General features: G+C 52.8%; 1 protein-coding gene across 1 annotated transcript in view; it reads right to left on the minus strand.

Moving 5' to 3' along the window:
• SH3RF3 (SH3 domain containing ring finger 3) overlaps positions 1-24,879 on the minus strand; it is a 370,710-nt gene that overhangs the window by 78,826 nt on the left and 267,005 nt on the right. The window contains exon 5 of the mRNA XM_032179170.2: positions 7,870-7,973. Within this exon, the coding sequence (XP_032035061.1) occupies positions 7,870-7,973 (104 nt within the window). The remainder of the gene's footprint in view (positions 1-7,869; positions 7,974-24,879) is intronic.

Consider the following 24,879-nt stretch of genomic DNA (forward strand, 5'->3'; position numbering starts at 1 on the left):
GTCTTGTCTTTTTTTTTTTTTTTTTTTTTTTTTTTGAGACGGAGTCTTGCTCTGTCGCCCAGGCTGGAGTGCAGTGGCACAGTCTCGGCTCACTGCAAGCTCCGCCTCCCGGGTTCACGCCGTTCTCCTGCCTCAGCCTCTCCGAGTAGCTGGGACTACAGGCGCCCGCCACTACTCCCGGCTAATTTCTTTTTGTATTTTTAGTAGAGACGGGGTTTCACCATGGTCTCGATCTGCTGACCTCGTGATCTGCCCACCTCGGCCTCCCAAAGTGCTGGGATTACAAGCGTGAGCCACCACGCCCGGCCAAGGGTCTTGTCTTGATGTGAATAGTTGCTGACTACTCAGGGTGGTGGCGGCTGAAGGTGGGGGTGGCTGTGGCAATTTCTTAAAATAAGACAGCAATGAGGTTTGCTACATTGACTCTTCCTTTCATGATAGATTTCTCTACGGCATTTGATGCTGTTTGACAGCATTTTACCCACAGTAGAATTTCTTTCAAAATTGGAGTCAATCCTCTTAAACCCTGCTACTGCTTTATCAACTGTTTATGTGCTATTCTAAACCCTTTGTTGTCATTTCAATGATGTTCCCGCCATCTTCACCAGGAGGAGATTTTATCTCAAGAAACTACTTTCTTGCCCATCCATAAGGAGCAACTCCTCATCTGTTCAAGTTTTCTCATAAGATTGCAGCAATTCAGTCACGTCTTCAGGTTCAATTTCTAATTCTAGTTCTTTTGCTGTTTCTACCACATCTGCAGTGACTTCCTCCACTGAAGTCTTGAACCAACCACTCAAAGTCATCCATGAGGATTGGAAGAACCTTCTTCAAAACTCCTGTTAATGGCTGGGAGCGGTGGCTCACGCCTGTAATCCCAGCACTTTGGGAGGCCAAGGTGGGTGGATCACGAGGTCAGGAGATGGAGACCATCCTGGCTAACATGGTGAAACCCCATCTTTTTGTATTTTGTGAAAATACAAAAAATTAGCCAGGCGTGGTGGCAGACGCCTGTAGTCCCAGCTACTCCGGAGGCTGAGGCAGGAGAATCGCATGAACCCAGGAGGCAGAGCTTGCAGTGAGCCAAGACTGTGCCACTGCACTCCAGCCTGGGTGACAGAGAGAGACTCCATCTCAAAAACAACAACAACAACAACAACAACAACTCCTGTTAATGTTGATATTTTGTCCTCCTCCCACGAATCACAAATGTTCATAATGGCCCTAGAATGGTGTGAATCCTTTCCAAAAGGTTTTCAATTTACTTTGCCCAGATCCATGAGAGGAATTACCATCTATGGCAGCTATAGCCTATGAAATGTACTTCTTGGCTGGGCGCAGTGGCTCACGATTGTAATCCCAGCACTTTGGGAGGCCAAGGCGGGCGGATCACTTGAGATCAGGAGTTAGAGACCAGCCTGGCCAACATGGCAAAAACTTGTCTCTACTAAAAAAAAAATACAAAACTTAGCTGGGCGTGATTGCACACACCTGTAATCCTAGCTACTCCGAAGGCTGAGACAGGAGAATGGCTTGAACGCAGGAGGCGGAGGTTGTAGTGAGCCGAGATCATGCCACTGCGCTCCAGCCTGGACGACAGAGTGAAACTCCATCTCAAAAAAAAAAAAAGAAAGATAGAAAAAAAAATAGAAATGTACTTTTTAAATAAGAACACTTGACAATCTAAACTATTCGTTGATCCATGAACTGAAGAATGGATACTGTGTCAGCAGGCATGAAAACAACATCCATCTCCTTGTACATCTCCATCAGAGCTCTTGGATAACCAAGTACGCTGTCAATGAGCGGGAATATTTTAAAAGGAATCTTTTTTTCTGAGCAGTAGGTCTTGGCAACAGACTTAAAATATTCAGGAAACCATGCTGTAAACACATGTGCTATCATCCAGGCTCGGTTGTTCCATTTACAGAGCACAGGCAGAGTAGATTTAGCACAATTCTTAAGAGCCCTAGGGTTCTTGGAATGGTAAATGAACACTGGCTTCACTTAAAGTCACCAGCTGCATTAGTCCCTAACAAGAGAGTCGGCCTGTCCTTTAAAGCTTTGAAGCCAGGCCTTGATGTCTCCTCTCTAGCTATGAAAGTCCTAGATGGCATCGTTGTCCAACATAGGGCTGTTTTGCCTACACTGAAAATCTGTTGTTTAGTGTCGCCACCTTCATCAGTGATTTTAGCTAGATCTCCTGGATAACTTGCTTCAGCTTTTCCATCAGCACTTGCTGCTTTACCTTGTACTTTTATGTTACAGAGATGGCTTCTTTCTTTAAACCTCACGAACCAACCTCTGCTAGCTTCAAACTTTTCTCCTTTAGCTTCCTCACTTCTCTCAGCATTCATGGAGTTAAAGAGAGTTAGGGTCTGCTCTGGATTAGGCTTTGGCTTAAGGGAATGTTGCAGTTGGTTTGATCTTCTATCCAGGCCACTCAAACATTCTCCGTATCAGCAATTAGGCTGTTTCACTTTCTTATAATTTGTGTGTTTCCTGGCGTAGCACTTCTAATTTCCTTCAATAACTTTTCTTTTCACTGACAACTTAGATAACTGTTCGGCACAAGTTTCAGCCTATCTCAGCTTTTGACATGACTTCCTCGCCAAGCTTAATCATGTCTAACTTTTGACTTAAAGTGAGAGATGTTCGACTCTAGCTTTCACTTGACCACTTAGAGGTCACTTAGGGTTACTAAATGGCCTGATTTCAATATTGTTGTGTCTCAGGGAAAAGGTGGGCCTGGGGAGAGAAAGAGAGATGGGGGAATGGTGGGTCCGTGGAGCCGTCAGAACATACACATCACTTATCGAGTAAGTTCTCTGTCTTACGTGGGCATGGTCCATGGTGCCCAAAACAATTCCATAACAGTAACACCAAAAATCACTGATCACATCGCCATAAAGATATAATGAAGAAGTTTGAAATATTATGAGAATTATCAAAATGTAACACAGAGACTCAAAGTGAGCACATGCTGTTGGAAAAATGGCACCACTAGACTTGGTGGATGCTGGGTGGCCCCGAAGCTTCGATTTGTAAAAAAATGCAGTATCTGTGAGGCGCAACAAAGTGAAGTGCAATGAAATGAGGTTTGCCTGTGTTTCTGCTGCATTCTGAGGCTGAAGCCCCACACTGGACAGGGTCCAGGGATGCCCAGCCTGGGTCCCCTCTGAAGGGCAATGAGTGGCTGATTACTCACTGTGGTGGCTGCGCTGGGAATCTCCCTCAGGGTGCAGCATCACCCATGACTGCCCCTTCAAAGGGCAGCCTGAATCCAGCGCTGGCTCACTTCCAATGGGGAAACTGCAGGGCTGTCCCGGCTCCAGAGCCCCAAGGATCAGCAAGGCTTCCCTTCAGCCACAGCTCAGGTGTGTCCTGAGAGCACTCCCCACAAACCTCCCCATCTCAGGGTCTGCCTCCAGGAAACCCAACCTAGACAATGCTGGTACCGCTGGGGATGTGCTGCTACCACCGGGGCCTGCATCTCCTTCCCTCCACCGCAATCGGCCCCGCAGCGGCCCCAGACGTCTCCGACCTTTGCCTGCCAGGCTCTATGTCGTCCAGAGACTCTCTCAATAAAATTCTCTGCTCTTCCCACTTGCATCTCCTCCGTTTCCCCACCTGCTTGGGGTCCCAGCTGTGCCCTCTCTCTAGAGGCGCAGGCGGCAGGGGTGGGGATGAAGAGTACTCACCCCTCCACTGGTTCTCAGGCTCACTCTCATATTCTTGGTCGCATCTGTGTAATATCCTGAGGACGGTGCCGCCAATGCCTGGAAGGGCTGACCATGGGGCCAGGCTGACCACAAGGCTGAGCATTCAGAGGAAGCTGGATGGCTGGCCTCTGAGACACCTCTTGGGGGCAGTACCCGGTGATTTTGCTGATCCAGGCCTTCGTTCCAGGCCTGGCAGGGACTTATTTTACTGAGTCTCATTGTCTTGAACTCACGCTGATCCAGTCCATTGCAGGATGAGTGCAGCACCAGCCTGTTCTGTGAATTTGGAATGGAAGGTGCCCCTGTCTTGTATTGGCATGGTTTGGTCAGCAGTCCTTTTCCTATGTCCTAGAATGTGGGGACTGTTGTTATTGAGGATGGTTTGGTGGCCTTTTGACCACACGCACAAATGGCAGTGGGGTCATGAGGAGGTCACTCCTGATCACAGCAAGGTCTGTGAGGTCATCCCTGCCATGACAGAGAGCATGTCTCACATGACCAATGTCAGCCACCAGATCCAGGGACCCTGGTCTGCACCTCAGCAGGGGAGGATAAAAACCGCTGGCCACCATTACCCTGGGCTTCCCTTTCCCTGTTGCAGGCCAACCCCCTCCTCTCCCTAAGTCTCTCTCTGGGCTCCTGGATAGGACTCCCAGGTTCCTCAGGTGCCATCTGGGTGGTCATGCACCTCACAGGGTACCTAGTTTTCCCTGCAGGTAATGAACTGCACCCATCGACTGTGGAGGTTTCCTTCTCTGATGGCAAGCTGACATGCAGTCCCAGACCAAGGCTCTGTGCCAAGAGTTGCGCTGCTCTCAGATTGCAGGTACGCGGACCGAGTCAGACCCAGGCGTGTCTGTCTGATGCCTGTTTCATCCTCCTCCTCTACCTCCTCCATTGCTGTAGGTGATGACGGGACATCCCGGATGGCTCATGCATGGTAGCCCTATGCCCTCTCCCTGCCTCCTCCGGTCCTTCACATCAGGCAGTGGCTCTAAGATGCCCATGAAGAAGTGGAGGTGAGAATCAACCCTTCCAAATCAGAGGCAACCTACTCACAGCATTTCATCAACCTTGAGACCCTCTGGATGGGTTGGCTGTGCCCAGGAGCACGGCCTCTAGGAGCAGACACTCATATTTCTGCTTCCCCAGATCACAGCAGGTCTGCCAGAGGAATGGCGGACAAGCCCCAGCCCAACACAGAAGGGGGTGGAAAGGGGGTGCAGGAATGAGAGATGTCTCTGCAGACTCACAGTCACCTCCATGCACTGGGTGAGCAAACTGAGACCCTTCTTGTGTTTCCGGGCAACTGAGCCCTTAGGGAATCCATGCCATGGAAGCCTTTCACATGCTGGAAGAAGGGGCAAGAACAACATCCAGCCATCGACACGCTGACCATGCGGGATCAGGCCTCTTAATCTCAAGGGCTCATGTTTCAGTGCACATGACATGTCCTGGAGAGGTCAAAGGTATGCAATCACGAAGACCAGGAACAAGGTCTCCTGAAGTCATTCCATGGCTGACTTTCACGTCAGCCCCATCGGGCCCTGGCTGGAGTCCCCAAACCATCATTCTCTGCAGACCCGCAATGGGCAGCAGTGCACTGTTGTTTGCTGTGGTTGTTTTTGCAACGACAGCACATCTCATGTTCAATTTCAGACTTCTGAACGTGACTTACAGATGCTATTTTGGGAAGAATGGTTAGATCAGACCCCCATCCCAGGTACTTGCCACTGGTAGGGTATGTGTGGGAATACTGGCTTCTTAAAGACAATAGGTGAGCAGTCAGGCTAATCCCCTTCCTCATAAACTGATGAGGTCAGTCTGATCTTTTCCTCTCTGGGGATAAAATAAAGGATGTCATGTTTTCATAATGCATCATGCATACTGCTGTAATGTATGTAATGTTACCTGGCATGTGACTGCTACTCAGTATAACAGCCATGAACACACGTGGAATGGACCATCACCAGTCACAGGTCATGCTGACCATGATCCAGCTCCTGCATGTAGGACCACTGTGTCACCTGCAGACACATTCCTACCTAAATCCTTGTCATCCTTAGAAGGATGTTGTCCGACACATAAGTTTCCCTTCCCTCTTACCCAAATCTCAAGCTAAGTGGAAAGTGCCCTCCCCTGGGGGAGAAGCCCAGAGGGAGAAGGTGGAGGGCTAGAGGTCACAGCAACCCTGTCCCCCAGGGCAGGGGAACTGGGTGAAGAAGAGGTCCCTCCACACCTGCACCAAATTTAGAAGCCATCCAGGACATGGAGGTTTGTCCATGGTTGAGGCCTCCAGAACATTCACAACTCTTGAGGGGTGACATGACTGGAACTGTTACGTTTTGGGTCTCCAAGACAGAGCAGCCTTCTTGGGTGGCTAAGCCTTGAGCTCGCCTCAAGCTGGGGAGCCCTCTGCACCCAGGAAGGGGAGGTCTTTGCTCCTATAGAACAAGTGGCAGCTACTGATAGCCTGTGTACAGGCATTCAGCTGGTCATGGGGACTCTAAAACAAACACATCTGGGCTTTGCCCTTGAAGCACTCATGGCCTCAGCAATCTGACCTGCATCCTGCCTCTCATCTGGGAAACTCCATCAGGGCTATCCCCCTGTGGGTGCAGGTTTCTTTCCTCAGATAGTATCCTGCATTCAATTCTTCAAGAGGAGCAGACCCATCACCCCCCACCCTCCCATGTGCCTCCTTGGCACCAGCTTTGCCTGAAGCTGCCAGAACTGAGCTAGGAGCATGGCAGGAGATGGAGGTAGTATCTTTTGTCCAGTGCTGGTGAAAACTTGAGTATCAGTCTCAAGGCATCTGGAAGTAGCCTGCTCAGGAAGCTAGGTAAAAAATAGGTACATTTCAAATTCCTCTCATTACACTCGTTAATTATAGTGGGAGGATATTGGGAGTTTTCCTGCCCACCACTTTAAGACAGGCTGGCGTTTCCACTGGGCTTAGAGGTGGGTGAGCATGTGCCAGCAGCTGAGCTACTTCTAGACCTTTTGAAGCTTGGCAAGTTGCTCTTCAAAATACATTTTTGCTTGAAATACATCCTGGTCGGCCGGGTGCGGTGGCTCACGCCTGTAATCCCAGTACTTTGGGAGGCTGAGGCAGGCGGATCATGAGATCAGGAGATCAAGACCATCCTGGCTAACACGGTGAAACCCCTTCTCTACTAAAAATACAAAAAATTAGCCAGGCGTGGTGGTGGGCGCCTGTAGTCCCACCTACTTGGGAGGCTGAGGCAGGAGAATGGTGTGAACCTGGGGGGCGGAGCTTGCAGTGAGCCAGGATCGCGCCATTGCACTCCAGCCTGGGAGACAGAGCAAGACTCCATCTCAAAAAAAAAAAAAAAAAAAAGAAAGAAATACATGCTGTTCTGCAACAACACAGGTTCTGAGTGTCCCTCTGACCTCTGACCCACCCTGCATTGACAGAACTTTCTGTATTTGTCATATTGTTTGCCAAGTTCATAGACTTCACCTTAACACAGTCATCCAAGTGACTTGAGCTCTGCCAAACACAATAGCAAAAGGGAGTCTAATTCTTCAGAGCATGATTTAAATGGGGAATTTTAAAATTGCACTTATCTGTTAAGAGCTGTAATTTAACTGGGCAGATTTTCTAAACAAGATAAGCATCTCACTTCCTAGCATTGATTCATCTGGTTATATTTGGGGATGAGATGCAGCTGGCATGCGCTGGTGCGGCCCTGGGATGGGGGCTGAAACACAGAACCACTTCCAAGCAGTTGGTGACTAGTGGCTGCCCAAGCTCCTAGACTACCCGCTGCTCTGCACACCTGCTTCCCTCCCGCCTCTGCCCCGTCTCGGACCTTCCATGCTATGGAGAGCCTACTCCACGCTATGACTGGCTCCTCTCCTGTTGACTGGGACCTGCATTGTGAATACTCTGAATATCCTCCCTGCTTAGAAGAAATGTCCTAGAAACAATGGCATCAGAAGGAACTGCTAGACTTTTGTCTTCCACACTCTCCCTTCAGTGATGTTATTAGCTGCACATAACTATATTGGCCAACTAGTAACACATGGGAAAACCCTGCGAAAACCACACGTGAACAGGCCAGCCCAGGCAGAAGGGAGGGCTGCAGGTGCGGGACCCCGACAGACACAAAGGGCAGCTCACACGTTGAGGGGCAGCTGGACCTTGGGAGGCGTGCCCTGCTCTCCAGACACCGAGGCAGCCCGCGGGACAGCCGTGGGGGTAGATCCCGCCGAGGAGGAGACATCCTGGAAACAGACAAGAGGGGACAGGAGTGAGGAGACAGAGACTCCATCCAAGGGAAAGAGAAATGCAAAGTAAGGCTGCATCCACAGGTGCCTGTGCTTCGCCAGCTGCCTGGCTGTTTGGCCTCCAAACTGCTGTGCCTGCCTGGACTGTCAAAATGGTTCTCCAACCATGGGAGGGAGCCTGGCAGCCCAGGACCCCTGACCTGAGGTGGTTTTCAAGAGCCGCTTCCCAGCAGCTCAGGGAGCCTTCTACGGCCTGCGTCTAGGCTGGTCAGCATCACATTATAGTCAGGACGGGGGGAGGCCGTGTTCTAGACCCGGCTTTATTCTTAGACCTTGAATTAATTATTATTGTGTTTGTTTTAAAAAAAACCCACACGAAATCTTTCATGCTATGAAACAGAGCTTATTTAAAAAGAGCGTCCCCAGGAACTGGAGATTAATCCCTAAAGAAAATTGGTCCCATGACAGCAGACAGAGCAGCAGGCCAAGAGGACCGGGAGTCACAGGGTGCCCCCTCCCCCCAAGACCCCAAAGTGCTTCAAGCTTCAAGGGTTTTTTAAGCAAGGAGATGACCTGAGGAACGGTCAGCATCAGGGGTGCGCTGTGCTCTCCGGGGGCGGTGGGGGGGCCGAGGGAGGAATCTGGGTGGCACCATGGTCTTGCCAAGGGAATTCCTACATGGAGAATCCTTAGCCCCAGCCCGTGCAGGGCAGCGCTGCCCCCAGGTCCCCCTAGGACCCAGCTTGCTCGCCCTGCCCTGGCCTTCCCTAGGACAGTGTTCTGTCTTCCTGTTCAGAGGCATTCAATGGCAGAGGGGTCTGACCTCTGTCCCTCTCAAAGATCTATCCGAGTCCCAGCCCTGGCACCAGTGCTTGTGGTCTTATCTGGAATAGGGGTCTTTGCAGATATGAGGTAAGGATCCTGAGAATAGATCATCCTTGATTCGAGTGGGCCCCAAATCCAATGACGAGTATCCTTACAAGACAGGGAAGGAGGACCGGGATGTGGAGGGGAAGGAAGCCCATGCAAGGATGGAGCAGAGACGAGAGTGATGCGTCCACAAGCCAAGGGGTGCTGAGGATGCCGGCAGCCACTAAAGCCAGGAGCGAGCCCCGGAAGAGACTCCCCTCAGCCTCAGGAGGAACTAAACCTGCCCACACCTTGACTCGGGGCTTCTGACCTCTAGAGCTGTGAGAGAACAACTTTCTGTTGCTTTTAGCCACCTAGTTTGTGGTGCTGCTCTGGAAGCTTCAGGACACTCCATTAGAGGGGCTGTCGGGGAGCCTGGAGGAGGAAGGGGTCCACCTCCCTTCAAGGAGGGAGCCTGGAGGAGGAAGGGGTCCACCTCCCTTCAAGGAGGGAGCCTGGGGTCTCCTCCCTTCCTCGAGGATCCCGTGTAGGCCTGATGAGGGGCAGAATAGGGGTCCCAGCAGAAACTGGAGCAGAGGACAGGGCCAGGCTGTAGGTACCTCGGCCAAAGGCAGGTTTGGCAGGGTGAGGGGGCTGCCTGGCTCTGAATGCGGAAGGTGCCTGTGTCCCCAGTCTGTGTCCTCAGGTGAGCAAAAGGCACTAGAAGCAGAGACCACACAGATGGGAGGGAGAGCCACCTGGAAGTTTCCCTAGGCAGGCAGCCAGCCCTGCCCCCAGACTGGCCTCACACCACCTTCTTAGCTTAGGAGCAAGAAGCTTCTTAGCTTTCTCATCACTCACTGACCAGTTCTGGCCTTGTTTAGCTGATAACCTCTGCATGCTGCCAGCCACCTACCTGCCCCTCCCTGAGTGGCTACAGCCCTCCCCGACCAGCGATCATAACAGAGCCTGAAACCACGCTACATGGGCAGCGTCCACAAAGTCAGAAACGATTTCTTCCTCCTGTTTAAACCCAGTGCGCCTGGCAGAATGAGCGGGTGCAACCGAGAGACTCCCTTCGTGTCTCGAGGGTAACTCCAAGTCTCAAATGACTTCATTGCAATGCAGACGCTGTGAGAAAAATCTTCGATTTTCAAACGCTCCTGAGAGAGCCACGTGTCCAGAGGGCAGCCCCTCATGGACCTCGTCCCTCAGCCACATGCGGAAGCAGGAAAGGCTGAGCGCCGTGTGGGAACAGGGCTGGAAAGAGGCATTCCTTCCCACGGATGGATTCCAGGGTCTTCTGTCTGCCCGGGACACCTGCCCTCTCCATGAAGGAAGACAGGGAAGAGGAGGTGTCCCCAACAATGCCAGGATCACTTTCCTTCTAGAGAACTCCCCAGAGCCAGTCTGGATCATGAGTCACCATCCATGGAGGTGTAGGTGGGGCTGGAGGGCGAGTATGAGGGCAGAGACACCCCAACGGAGGGAGAAGGAGAAGCTGCCATCTCACTCTCCACTAGGCCCTGCCAGCCCCAAGCATCTGCACAGAGGAGAGGGTGTCCCTGTGCTGCTTTCCGCACTGTCCACAGGTCTCCTTGTGGTCCTGAAGAAATGTGTGGGCAGGATCTTAGGGTCATTCACTCACCCATTCAAATAGTTACCAATCAGTTATAACACAGGGACAACAGGCTCGACGCACTGCCACTTGATGACCTGGCAGTCGGAACTGGCCCTGGGCCCCCATGGGGAACACCATGACCTGTGACTGTGTGGGGCTTGCAATCCAGGTGGCCAAGCACTGGACATATAATTCTTTTTTTTTTTTTTTTTTTTTTTTTTTTGAGATGAAGTCTCACTCTGTAGCCCAGGCTGGAGCGCAGTGGCGCGACCTCGGCTCACTGCAACCTCTGCTTCTGGGCTCAAGCGATTCTCCCGCTTTAGCCTCCTGAGTAGCTGAGATTACAGGTGCACACTACCACCCCTGGCTAATATTTTGTTCGTTGTTGTTGTTGTTTTGAGACAGAGTCTTGCTCTGTCACCCAGGCTGGAGTGCAGTGGCACGATATCCAGTGCAGTGGCTCACACCTGTAATCCCAGCATTTTGGGAGGCTGAGGTGGGCAGATCATGAGGTCAGGAGTTTGAGATCAGCCTGGTCAATATGATGTGATGAAAACCAGTCTCTACTAAAAATACAAAAATTAGCCAGGCATGATGGTGTACACCTGTAATCCCAGCTACTGGGGAGGCTGAGGCAGGAAAATTGCTTGAACTCAGGAGGCGGAGGTTGCAGTGAGCCGGTATTTTGTATTTTTAGTAGAAACGGGGGTTTCACCATGTTGTCCAGGCTAGTCTTGAACTCCTGACCTCAGGTGATCTGCCCTCCTCAGCCTCCCAAAGTGCTGGGATTACAGGCGTGAGCCACTGCACCCGGCCTGGACACGTAATTCTAAGCATGCAGCAGCCCTAGGAAGTTCAGCGTGCACAGGCCCCTTACGCAGGTACCCAACCTGGGCTGGGCGTGGCTGGGAGGGCTTCGAAAGGCATGAGGCAGGCTTGTTAGGGAATGTCTTAAGTCAGTTTAGTGTTGCTCACGACAGAATACCTAAAATTGGGTAATTTATAATGAAAAGGAATTTATTTCTTATAGTTCTGGAGACTGAGAAGTGCAATGCCACATGGCCACTTCGTGACAGCCTTCTTGCTGGTGGGGACTCTGCAGAGCATCACATGACAAGGGGGCTGAGCGTGCTGGCTCAGGTCCTGCTTCTTCCTCTTAGAAAGCCACCAGCCCCGCTCCCATGAATCCAGGAATCCATGAGTGATTATTCAGCCTTGCCCTCGTGACCTAATTGCCTTTTAAAGGCCCCACCTCTCCGTGCTGCGCCTAGGGGATTAAGTTTCAACATGAATTTCAGAGGGGACATTCAAGCCACAGCAGGGAGGTGGTGAGGGTGGGTGGTGGGCCTAGAGGAGCCCAGGCTGGCTAAGGTGGGAGGCCAGATGAAGTGACGGTTTGGAGGCAAGGGGGGCAGTATCCCCATGGGATGAGGACAGGCTGTGCGGGGCCTCCTGAGAGGGTTCTGGTCTTCAGTCTGAGGGCACAGAGTCCCTGGAAGACGGGCAGGGAGAAGGCAACCACAGGCCAGCACCTGCAGCTTTGCAGGGAACCCATCAGGAAGTGTGAGGGAGCCCAGCCTGCACTGGCAGATGGCCAGGAGGGGGTCTGGACGTGCTCAGGGGGCTGTTGGTAAGAACAGCAGCCACAACTGTACCATCTGTGATGGTAGCACTCGCCCTGTGCAGAGTCTACCATGGCTGGGCCCAGCTCTGAGCACTTCCCCTGGAACAATGCTTTCAACCTTCGCAAGCCTGCAGATGGGTATTTTGAACTCAGGCAGCCCGTGCAGAGGCCACGTGCTTAGCCACACCATGGTGTTAGTTCATCACAGCTGCTGAAACAAACAGCCACAGACTCAGGGGCTTACAATCACACAGAAGGTCTTGAAGTCAGAAGTTCTAAAATCAAAGTGTGGCAGGGCTGTGTTCCCTCTGGGAGTCTGGAGGAGACTCCATTCCCTGCCTCTGCAGCTTCTAGAGGCTGCCCACGTGCCTTGGTGCCCTCCACTTTAAGGCCAGCAGTGCCGCGTCTTCCTCTCTCTCGCCTCTGCTTCCACCACCCCATCCCCTTCCCTGACTCTGGCCTCTGCTTCCCTCTCAGGAGGGCCTTTGTGGCTGCGGTGGCCCAGGTGATCCAGGAGCATCTCCATCTCAGGGTCTTTTCCCGTTTGCCACATGAGGTGACACATTCTCAGGTTCTGGGATCAGCACTTGGACATGTGTGGGGGCCATCATTCCCTTCTCCACCAACAAGATTAGGTCTGAAGGACGTTGAGGGAGGAGCATGGGCCGAGTTTCCAGCCTTGGCCAGATGGAGATGCTGTTGGAGAGACAGGAACAAGAGACCACAGAGGCCATGGGCTCAGTGCTGGACACGCAGTGTTTGGTGTGCCTGGAGATGTCTCAGTGTGGATGATGAAGGTGCTGGTAATGCCAACCAGGAGCTCAGAGGAGACTGGCCTGGGCAGCAGATCTGGGGTCATGTATGTACAGCTGATCTATGAGGCGATGCAGTCTTGTGGCAAAGCCCTTAGCTCCCAGGTGTGTGACCTGTGTTTGTGACCGTAGCCAAGATGGTGTCTGTGAGCCTCTGATCTCTCATCATGTCCACTGAGGGTCATGAACTTGTGCTCTGACCATGACGGTAACAGGGGCCAGGTTTACCCTCCTGCCTGAAAAAGCTGAAAAACCGATGAAATCTGAATCAATAGCTCCCAAGACTACAGAAATCAAGCAGTGGAGGACAGAGTCCCCAAGACATGAGAAGATGGGGTTGTGGCGGCTTGCAGGGTCTAGATAGCTGGAGTATGAAGTGAGACAATCCATAGTCTATAAAGCAGTCACTCTAAGTACACAGAATAGGCCCTCAACAAAGGCTCATGATCGTCGTCCTGAAGCCAACAGGGTAGATGGTGAAGTGGCCTGGGAGACAGTGAGGAGGGAGCATGCCCCGGCCCCGCCTGCGGGACACCACCCAGAAGAGGGCCCTGAAGGAGGCCAAGATGGGGCAGCCCGAGAAACAGAAGGAGACCCACAGCCCAGGGGAGACGGTGCTTCAGAGGGAATGTCATTGTCCACTGAGCTGCACGCTGTGGAATGGCCAAGGATGCCAAGGACCTAGAAGGACCCACCAGTCTTGGGAATGCTGACATGCACAGGCGCTTCCTGGGGCAGGTGACTGCCCCTGTTGGACGACTGGAGGGGAGTTACACCTCTTGATCCCACTCATGGGACGTGGAAGACCCCAGTGTGCTTCCTGCAGGGAAAGCCCTCACTCCTGGCTTGGGTCAGTGGACCCACAGTCCCCTGGTTTCTGTCCCGTTCTGCCATAGTTAGTAACAGAGAAGTCTGCAAACTCAGGTCCGACAAGGCATGGCCCTCGTGACATGTCTATTCTGTGTGGAGGCCTGGTGGGGGCAGGGGTGCTGCCCCAGTGCACAGAATAGGGAGGGGAATGTGGGGGCCAGAGAAGTTCTCACACAACCCCAGGTCCTGGTGATTTGGGCTTGTAGACAAAGCTGTTCTCCAGTCTAGATGGGGAGAGACAGACAGGAAGACACAGAGACACAGACAGACAGAGACAGAAAGAGACAGATAGACAGAGACAGAGAAGGAAAAAAAGCCTGTAGCCCCAGCAGTTTCCTGTTAAGAATGAATCCTAAAATAATCAGACAGGCCTGGGGCGGTGGCTCACGCCTGTAATCCCAGAACTTTGGGAGGCCAAGGCAGGCAGATCACTTGAGGTCAGGAGTTCAAGACCAGCCTGGCCAACATGGTGAAACCCTGTCTCTATTAAAAATACAAAAATTAGCTGGGCATTGTGGCGGGCACCTGTAATCCCAGTTACTTGGGAGGCTGAGGCAGGAGAATTGCTTGAACCCAGGAGGCAGAGGTTGCAGTGAGCTGAGATTATGCCACTGCACTCTAGCCTGGGCGACAGAGCAAGACTCTATCTCAAAAAATATATATATAAAATAATGATAATCAGACAAGTCAGAATGGAGGTACAGGTAAGGATTTCGCAGCGGCACTGTTTATGATATGAAAAACCTGCACTCCTGAAGCAACCTAAAATGTCCCACGGTGTGGGGCTGGCAGGCTGACAAGGACACAGAATGCCCCACCGCCGCCTGTGCTGTGGTCTCCATGGACAGGCCTGGAGGGCCATGTAGGGTGTGCAGAGTGCAAATGGAGCTGAGAGCCTTGCATATTAAGGCTTATCTAATTTCTGACAGTGACACATGTATTTTCATGGCAAAAAGTCAGTAAACTAACATACCAAACCATAACTTTGCTCCTTTGGGGAGTTGCCTTTTGGGATAATTTTATTATTTTTTAATCTACACTTTAATATCAAGTGACAGTGGTTTCCTGAAACATTTCCACAGTGGTATGAGAAGAATAACAGAGTTAACACTTGAGGTCTGGCTGACGGTAAGCACGTATCTTTCTCAATCCCCCATGTGCCATCTTTGTCAGGGGATCTTGGGAGCTGACAAAGGGCAGGCGTGACCCTGCAGCACCAGCAGGGGCTGGGCTGGCAGTTCTGTGCTCCCAGGCACTGGGCACTCTGCTCTGCAGCAGCGGGAAGAGTGGATACCTAAGATGATAGGCACGCACTGGTCCTGCTCTTGTTACCATGTCTGCTGTCCTGCTCAGATAAATGCTCCAGAAACAGCCAAGCTGTCCCAAACCAGCATAGCACAAGCAAAGCGCAGCCAGAGCCACGGTGGGGCCACACTGGGAGGGTGGCCTGCCTGGAGCCTGCCCCGGCACTTGGATCTCCACCTCCCAATGTCCTGGAGCTGCTCAAGCCATACTCCAATGAAAGGGGGGCAATGTGTTTGGCCGGGAGAGACCAAGGAGACTGTGTTTTGTCTGCTGGGCAGAGGCTGAAGGCTAGGCTGAGAGTGCACACTGTGCGGAGCACACGCGTCGTGGACCACGGCAGCCGAAGGCTCACCATCCCATCTGTGCCGGCATCCACCAACTGCCCTGCGTGAGTCCAACGTAAAGCAACCCACAGGGTTGGGTGTCAGGAGGCTCGGGAGGGCCCAGCCAAGGAACCTGAGGCGTGGACAGCGGGAGCTGCCACAGGGCCCATTCAGGGGTCTGGGGCCTTGGCCATCCTGACACAGGCTGTCCCTAAAGACAGCAGGAGGGAGACATTCTGGTGGCTTCGCTGGAATCCTGGCCTTCAGCTGACACTTGATACGGCAAAAGCTCCAAGCAAATATGTGGGATTTAACAGTAAGCTATTACTTAGAGCTGGAATGAGGAGCAGAGAGAGGTCAGATGTGTGGAAATGCTTTTTCCCAAAGGTCAAGATGAAGAATGCCTAAAACTGACATGGCTGAGCATGGCTCCCGTGTGGCCACCCCTCCTAGCATGGATGTGTGGTGTGGTGCCCAGAGCGAGGGGTGCCAAAGGACATCCTGCTGTGTAGGAGGCAACGCTGGGCTGGGCTCTGCCCTCGGGGATATAAAAACTAAAAGTACAAAGAAGTGAGTGGCACACTGGTGGTGGCTTCCTGATGCTGATGGGGTCAGTCTGTCCTCTGAATCTGGTCTCTGTTGCTACAGATGCAAACGAGCAGCAATTTGCTGGTGGCCAAGGTGGGAGGGGGTCGGGGTCCTCCCACTGACGGGCTCAGCAGCACACTACTGGGGGCCATAGGCCCAGCTGTACAGAATGCGACTCCCAAGAACACGAGGCCTGCTGAGGGGCAGAGATGAGCAGCCACTGCTAACCCTGGCAGGAACTAACTGCAGGGAAAGGGGCCTCTCCTTTAAATGACTGTAATCCGGAACTCCTGAGTAAAGGCACAGGCTTCCACATGGCCAGCATTCTGCAAAGCCTGAGCTGCAGCACTGCCTGGATGCACTTTCAGCCCCCAACCAATGGCACCTCTCCCCTGAAGTATTCATAACGAGGTTGAGAGTTGCTGACTGTGACACCAGGGACTTGAGGACTCCTTGCCTCCAGCTCCAACCATGGTGCTTGGCCCTGGACCCAGGCCTGGCTTCCTCCTAACCACGAGCCACCTCTCTGATGCTGCTTTGATTTTTAATGGCTTAATTTTAAACGATTCTAGGCCTTAAGGGATTAGTAAAGACTTGGCAGGAGTGAGGGAGTCAGCCAGTGATAAAAACAAGAAAAGAGAAAGAGCTCCAGGTGCCTTTGAGTAAAAATAATTGGGGACACAGCCCTCAGACAGATGTTCATCCTATCTCCAAGATCACCCAATGGAAATCTCTGCTCCGACTTCAAAGCTAAGTGCAGCCCTGTCTGCCACGAAGTCGCGCCTAGCAGCCCATGCCCAGGAAAGGGCTCCGATTATAATAAAGTAGGTTTGTACCACAGTCTTTTTAAAAGGCTCCATAATGGACACCTGCCAGGATTTGGCCTGGGCAAGTGGACACACATGTTCCAAAGGAGCTGGCCGACCATGCAGTGGCCCCGTTCTCTGAGTCACTGACCCTACAGAACAATAACTCCAGCAATCCCTCCCTTGGGCAGGATGTGCAACGACACAGCCTGTGAGCATTTCACATGAGCCCAGCAGTGCAGGGTCGGCTGGCAGGGCTATAGGTAGGGATGGCGGCCTGTCTGATGGCACTTAGCACAAGCAAACCGTGAAGTGACAGCGTGTGCGCTGATGCTGCTCCCTGGGTGCACGGAGCCGCGGGGGCCCTCTGCACTGAGGTCAGGGCTGGAGCTCAGCCTGACTGTGCAGTGCCCTGGATCCAGGCAAGCTCCACTGCTCCTGCATCTCTCTTCCTATCACAGATCTCACAGGTGAATGGCACACAGCCCTGGAGCTGCTAGTCAGTAAAGACTGGGCTGTCATCTGTGACGGCGATGTGTTTCATCAAATTCCAGCCTCCCCTGGTTGGAAGCCTGGTGTCAGCTCTGGCTGCAGTGCTGTGGCCACGGTTCCCCGATTCTAAATCGCCAGGTTGTAACCAGACACTAGAGACTCCTCCGCTGCATTTTAATGGGGCCCCTAAGCAGTGGCTGGGAACCAGGCCATATTAGTTTCCTGCTAGGATTACTAAAAAGGAAAAAAGAGGGTCTGGGGGTTGGCAGGCTGTACGGGGGCTCCGAGTCTCTTTCTTTGACACTATGGAACAGACGAAGACCTCAAGAAGAAACATCTCCTCATTTAAATTTTTAATATAAGTCCAGAAAACATTGTCATCACCCAAGGAGCAGTGAAACGAGCATGCATTATTCATCACTCACTACCACTCCATTACACGGGGTGTAAATCAGACCCTCATGAACTTGCTTCCCAAAGAAAACTCTAGAATAAAACATTTATGGCCTGATTCTTCTGCTTGGTTCTGCAAAGAGGAGCAAGCAGCTTGTGCAGCCAGAGGCCCCGCGTGCCTCTCGATCTCCCTCTCGGGGAGGGCAGTGGCCGGGGAGCCCCAGCAAGGGGGTCTGTCCTGGGAGAGGCAGCGGCCATGCTTTCTGCCCACATAACTTCAGTACTCTCAGCTGGTGAGGGGAACTGCTTGCTCGCCGCTGAAGATGGAGGCCAAAACTCCCCTCCACTGCTGCCCACAAGCCACCTGCTCCCGCAGGAGTTCCAAATTTGCTGCTGGATATTTAATTCTCACCCATAGGTTGGATCTGGCCCAGTGTTCTGCTTTTGTGAATAAAGTTTTATTGGCAGCCAGACATGCCCACCATTCACTGCTGTCTCCAGCTGCTCTGACACTGCAGGGTGGAGCTGAGTCACTGCGGCAGATACCACCTGGCTGCAAAGTCTAGATTATTTACTATCTGGCTGTTTCCTTTAGAAAGCTTGCTGCCCCTGCTCTAGATGTCTATGATGAGAAGATGAACCTCTTCCCCTTTCTGCCTTTGTCTTACTGGGCCAATAACTGGAACCAAAAAGTGAAAGTTGTGATCAAAAGCTTAACAAGGAATTCCTTGTAAAGGAATATTACTAAGGAGAATGGATCAAAACAATGGAATATAGGAGGAGAACATCCACAACCCGACTCCAGTTTGGTGAATGAAAATCTCAAAATGTCAACAAGGAAAGGGGAGGTCTGTTAAGGAAGTTATAGGACCCCTTTCTCACCTACCCGGAGCTTCCCGAGCCTCAGCTAAAAAGCAACCTATCTTGCCCTGGAGCCTTTCTTCTATCAGGAAGAGCCGTGGATGGCTTCCGCTCATGGCCTTCCTCACAGCTCTCACTCGCCTGTTGCCTCTGACGGTAGGAAGGCCCTGGACCCTCCTCCCTGTGCGCACCCATCAGGCCAGAGGCTTCTCCATCCAGTTTTGCATAAAAGGCACAATATTCATCTACACCCAACTGTGCATCCCTTCTGCCTTCAAACAGAAAGTGCTTCCTTTACAGGTGGTGGCTGCAGGAGGGGTGGACTTTGAAAAATCCTTTTGTTCAGCTCTAATTCAGTGTGTCCATCTATCCGTCCTTCTGTCTGAGAGTGCCAGTGCCAGGCACTGCTTGTACAGAGAGGGAAAGCACTCTCTTGCCGCAGCGAAGCTCACAGGCTGGTAGAGGGGACAGTGAATGGGGGGACGAGGTCCTGAGAGCGAACCCGGCCTGGGCATGAGCGCATGTGGGACCCCGTTTTTCTCACCTCCCAAACCCACACTGCATCCAGGTAACGCCTGTGGGGAGGTAGGTGGTTTAGCCTGGAGCGGGAGGGCAGATGAGCTCTGGCAGAGGGAGGACGAGGCAGTCAGGAGATCTGGGTGGAGAAGGTTCTTAGCTCCTCACAGTCCTCCCATCCAGGGCCACCATGGGTCTTCACATTACAGCCCTGAGGACACCAACCTCAGTGGCCTGGTTTCCTCCTGCTTTACCTGTGTTGATCGAGGCCCTTCCTCCTTTCCACCCTCTGAGGCATGGACTGTGTGCTAGTCTCCTGGTGGGTCCCATGGGGCCTACAGGTGAGCATTCATGAAAAACCCTCTGTGGATCCCTGTAGGATGTGGCTTCAACAGCTGCTAGGACAAGGGAGTGGCTCTCCTATGCTGCTAGCCAGCAAGTGCCCACCCAGAGCTCCCAGATGCTCTCCAAATGCCAAGAAGACCCAAAGATCTTCCCTGACTCTGCCCAAGGATGGCCTGGAGGCACAGGCAGAAACCCATGGATCTGGTTCCTAGCTCATCATAGCAGCAAAAGAAATGCGCCAGCACCCTGCACTGTGATTGGTAAACTTTGCAATCAACAAAAATCATCAGGGCGCCAGGGCACAGGCAGCCACGGTGTCCTCTGTCCCCACTTAGAGGCCAGGATTGGTAAGTCACGGAGGTACAGCTATTTCCAGATTTGTAGAAGAAAGTTTTCTTGTATAAGATTCTCACAATGGGATTTTTTTTTTTATTCATCCCAGGCTCACTTGGTACTTTTTGTTTTGCCTCCCTATGAGGCATGTAATTAAATTCATAACTTTCTGAAAATGCTAAAAATAAGCCCAGGTACTCCGCTATGCAGGCAGCTTGTGCTCTGCAGTTGAGAGCTGGAGCCGGAGCCGGAGGTTGCACAGCTTATAAGCAGTAAGTCTGGGGGCTGCCAGGCCTGAGGCAGCAAGGTCTTGCTTCAGCTCCTTCAGCTTTTCCCCAGCACTTCCTCCTGCTTGAAGCGTCTGTCTGTCTGTCCTGTGGCAGAGATAAGACCCAGCTAACACAGGAAGCTGCATAGAGACAAATAGCAGATGGTGATGCATTTTAAAGTTGTCCAGAAGCTTCCATAAGGAACTCTCCTCATTTACTTCTCAGACACGAAAAGACTTGAGAAATGCTGTCTTTTGATATTCTCCCTGCTGAATTTCAAACACTTCCCCTTCCATTGATTTTAAAGGGTATGTTCCTAATTTCCAAGGGTTGCTTATTTGGAGGTAATTTGTAAGCCATGGTGCTCTCCAGAACAGAGAAGCTGTCAAGGGCCGATGAAGGTGCTGGTCCTGGCTGGATGGCGAGTCAGCCTGCATCTGACCACACTCTGGAGCCAGGAAGAGCCCCTGCACAGAGGCAGGACACTCACGGGCAGTATTAGTGGGTGCCACACGGCAGTGCAAGCATAGCCGTCAGAGCCACGCTGGCCTTACTTTGGAAAGGTGTCGGCTCTTCCTTTGAAGCTTCCCAACTTCTGTGCTCAGAAATGCAAACTTGCAGGGAAGTGGCGCCTGGGGACGGTTCTCCTCAAGGCCCCGCTGGACTCCATGTACCCACCCCCTCAAGAGGGCAGGGCTGTAGGATTGTCTTCGACCACTGAAATGCGCATGAGCAGAGGCTTCCATGTAGCCTCTGCACTGGTTGCCTCACTTTTGTCCCTGCTATGGTCCTGGAGACATTCTACACTAGGAGTCAGAAGGCATTTTCTGTAACGGGCTCAGTAATAAATATTTCAGGCTGTGTGGGTCTTACGATCTCTGTCACAACTCCTTAATATCTCTGTTATGGCCTAAAAATACCTGCGGATGATATACAAATGGGCGTGTGTGACCCTGTTCCAGCAAAGCTTTCATTTACCAAAACAAGCAGTGGCTAGACTCAGCCTGTGGGTGTTTGCTGGTGTCCCAGGTGAGGATGGTAGAGCCAAGCCCTCTTCTACCGGTGACTCATAGTATGAGTGAGAAGCAAGCGTCTGCAGCTTGGTGCCTCCGAGAACGTGGGCTGCTTATTATGTGATGTAGCTGCTCTCAATGATGGACCCAGGCACTCCAGAGCTGACTGCCCATTGAGGGTCCTCGGGCACCTGCTTGACTTCACACTTGGTTTATGAGGAAATTTTTCTAAAATGTAAGCAATCATTTCCCGATTTGATCCAATAACCTCAAAAGCAAATGTGTCATAGTGGAGTTGGCCTGAATGGCCCCTTTCCCTCTCCTCTGATTATCCTCCCTCCCCGAGCAGAGTGCTGACATGTGAATGATACTCCATTACGCCCGAAGAACCAGCTGAGCCTCTGACCTCTCCCAGCCGCAGAGGAAGAATCCCTAGGGGTGCAAACACGAGCAGGACAGGCCATCTGAGGCTCAGCCGGCTGCACGCCCTGGACACCTTCAGCCAGAGCCCCGCGGCTGTGTCCTCTCCCTAGCCATCGATGTGCAGTCGGGCCTGCGGGGGTTGGGGAAGGCCACACAGCCTCTCAGGTACCATGCTGCTTTATGTACAAGACCATCCAGTGAGGAATGCTGCTGGTGCTGTCTTGTGGCCCACCCAAGAAGGAAGCTAGCGTGTGAGAGCCCCACCTGTGGGCCAGTGGCACCTAGCTCCTGCCTTCAAGGACCTAAAAGCCCAGGGAGGAAGGGGGGATGGCCATACACACAAATAATGTTCCATCATGGGCACATGGGAAGTCCTGTAGGCAAAGAAACAGTGGGGGAATTGATTTGGTGGTGGAAAGGTGACATGGGGCCATAGAAAGCTGCCGAAGAGAGGTGAACATGTCAGATGGCCTGGAAGGGTGGGCAGGAGCCTTCTGCACAGGTATGTGTCTGTGTGTTGCCTGGTAGGTAGAATGCCATGCTGAGGGGCAGCAAAAGGGACATGGGCAGGTGGGAAGGGATTAGCTGCGGCAGTCTCGGGGAGAAATGGACCAGGGTCAGGGCAGCGTAGTACACAGGCAGCAGATCTGCACAGGCTCACGGGAGTGGACAGTGCTGCCGGGAGCTGGAGAGGCAACCAAGGGCCAGTCTGAAGGCTCCTCAGAACTTTCCAAGAGACTCAGGAGGGAACTCGGGGGCACAGGGCACCTAAGGACAGTGGTGACTCCTTGAGGAACAGATGGAATACAGAAGGGGAAGCAGGTTTGCGGAAAGAGGGGTGTCATCAGTTGTTCCTGGCATGCGCTGAAGTCGAGGCGTCTCTCCAGGAAGCCAGCAGGTAGTTGGAGAAGAGAATCTGTAGTTTAAAAGAGGTGCTGGCAGGCAGAGTTTAGGGACGTTGGCTGGGGTTCTGGAGAGGGTGAACCCCCATGGGTGAGTATGCCCAGGATGGGAAGAGAAGGTGGGTGGTATTTGTGTAGATGTAGGGGTTAGAAAGAGGGTCTGGCAGGAGGGGCCAGGACCAGGCTCCACTGGGAAAGAAGAGTCACAGATCAAAGAGGACAGGCTCAGGAAGGGGTGCTGTCCACAGCGTCAAGTGCTGCCAAGAGGTCAAGATGGCGGATGAGGAAGGAGGATGCTGGACAGGGCATTGGTAACTGTGGCTGGGTCAGCTTCAGCAGCAGGGGTGGTGGGCAAGATCAGACTGCAGAGAGTCGAGCGCATCCATGGGAAAGAGGAAGCAGTAAGTCCATGAGAGAAGAATGAGACTGGGCCTTCTGCAGAGGCACTGGGAGGGGGCACCCAGTGGGAGAGGGGTCAGCTCTGCTTGGCCGCCAGCCTGGGCCACACCCCACCTGTGCAGGCCCTGTGTGCCCGTGGCAGCCTCTGGGAGGTGCCCAGCGGCCAGCCCCAGCAGCTCCTTGGCCACCTTGACTGTGCTTGTGGCCGGCCTAGGCCCGGCAAAACTTCCTTCTAGGCCCCACTCCCCCATCCTTCTGTCCCCTGTCCCTGCCCCTGCAGAGTGGCCGCTGAGACTCCCAGTCTCCAACTTGTAGCATTTCCCACATGGCTACTCAGAGTCCAGGCACTGGCCTGTTCTGCATCAGCACCTCCCTCCCCGCCGGGCCTTGAGCTCACCTTACACAGCTCCCAGCTCTCTCCTCAGTTCCACAGCTCTTCCTTTTCAGCATTCTCATCAACAAAGCCTCAGCCTAAAGCCCTTTCCTGCAAAGAGCTTGACAGTGGATATTTCAGGCTGTGTGGGTGTCAGAGTCTCTGACACTTTTTCTTCTCCTTCCTTTACTTTCTCTCCTTCCTGCAGTGGTCCTGGCCACACCCACTTCTTACCCACCACCAGCTTTCCAAAACCTCCAGGACCCAGCACAGCACCAAGCCAGAGATGGGCTCTTAGAGCAGAAAGCAGTGACTACAGATGATGTGCCTGGTGCCTGCTGTCTTGGACTGGTGATTCATTCCCTGATTCCCTGAGCAGCAGAAAGAGCCACGACAGCCAACACTCAAGGTACACCTACCGAGGAGGGCAACGCGCATGCACGCCCTCACTCCACCCTCACAATGGCCATGGTGGGGGTGCACAGCTTGGCTCCATTTCACAGACAGGTAGCGGAGTTTTTGGGAAGAGGTCAGGCAGCTTACCCAAGGTTGCAGGTACAAGGATAAGTGCTCAACCTGGCCGTCTGGCTCTGGAGGCTGGTTCTTAACTGCAGGGCTCCAAGAGGTTTAGCAACTCTTCTGGGGTGACACAGCTAGAGAGAGGGAGCCCACACCTCCACCCCAGCACCCTGCATTGAGCCTGGCCTCAGCCTAAAAGAAAAGCAAAGCAGGGGCACTTTATGGAGCACTGCAGGGACCTGCTGGCATTCTCCTGCATGTCTCCTTTGGCCTGAGGTCAGCCCTGTGCATTTTACGGAGTAAACTGGAAAGTTAAGTGACAACCATGTCCTGACAAGAGTGGGGCCCTGGAAGGCCAGGGAGGGCTGGCACGGAAGCACAGCCCTGAGGCATCACAACTACCCCTGGGGCCTCGGCTTCCTCATCTCTGAAGTGGAAACAATGAACGACTGGCTCACTGTGGGGTGACGTGTGCCACGCAGTCGGGGAGCTGAGAAGTGATGCAAGCCAGGACAGAGGAGGTAAGATCAGCAGAAGCCGAAGGAGAGACGGGGACAGGCAAACTACAGACGCATCCCTGACAGCTGCAGGGAGGAGGCCAGTCTCGGCTAGCGCACAGCTCTCAGGCTGTGCCCCCAGGCTTCATGGTGCTCGGGCACTCTGAGAAGCAGGGAAGTGTCCTCTGTGCTTCAGACTCATTTCTATAGAAACCACAGACGCACACTTCCTTTCTATTTTAAGACAACACCAAAGAAAGCAAAATCAGTCCATTACAGCGAGAGCCCCTTAATTCGGCCAGCTGAGGGGCTTCCTCATCCAAATCCCCCTACCCACCCTGACTGTGGATCAACTGCAGTCGATGCGTTGGACAGCACAGTGCCCGGCAAGCAGCCCATCTCCACTCCAGCCAGCTGCTTTTCCAGGGCAGACGCCTGCTGTTTGGACCTTTCTACAGAACCCAGTGCAATGTTCAATGAGGATTCAATAACTGTCGGGGACGATACCATGCTCACCCGAAAAGTAAATGCACTGGGACACACAACCCATGATCTGTAGTCCTCTGCCCTCCATGGCCCAGAAGTACTGGTCCAGATGACCAGCCTCATACACTTCACCAGCCTGTCTTCCTCTACAGCCTCAGTCCCCAGGTGTCAAGAATTCATCCTCTGCCCGGCCACCCATCGTCTGGGAAGTGAGAAGCGCCTCTGCCCAGCCACCCATCGTCTGGGAAGTGAGGAGCGCCTCTGCCCGGCCACCCGTCGTCTGG

Source organism: Hylobates moloch, unplaced genomic scaffold (genome assembly GCF_009828535.3).
Source record: "Hylobates moloch isolate HMO894 unplaced genomic scaffold, HMol_V3 SCAFFOLD_15, whole genome shotgun sequence".
In the NCBI taxonomy this organism is placed as follows: Eukaryota; Metazoa; Chordata; class Mammalia; order Primates; family Hylobatidae; genus Hylobates; species Hylobates moloch.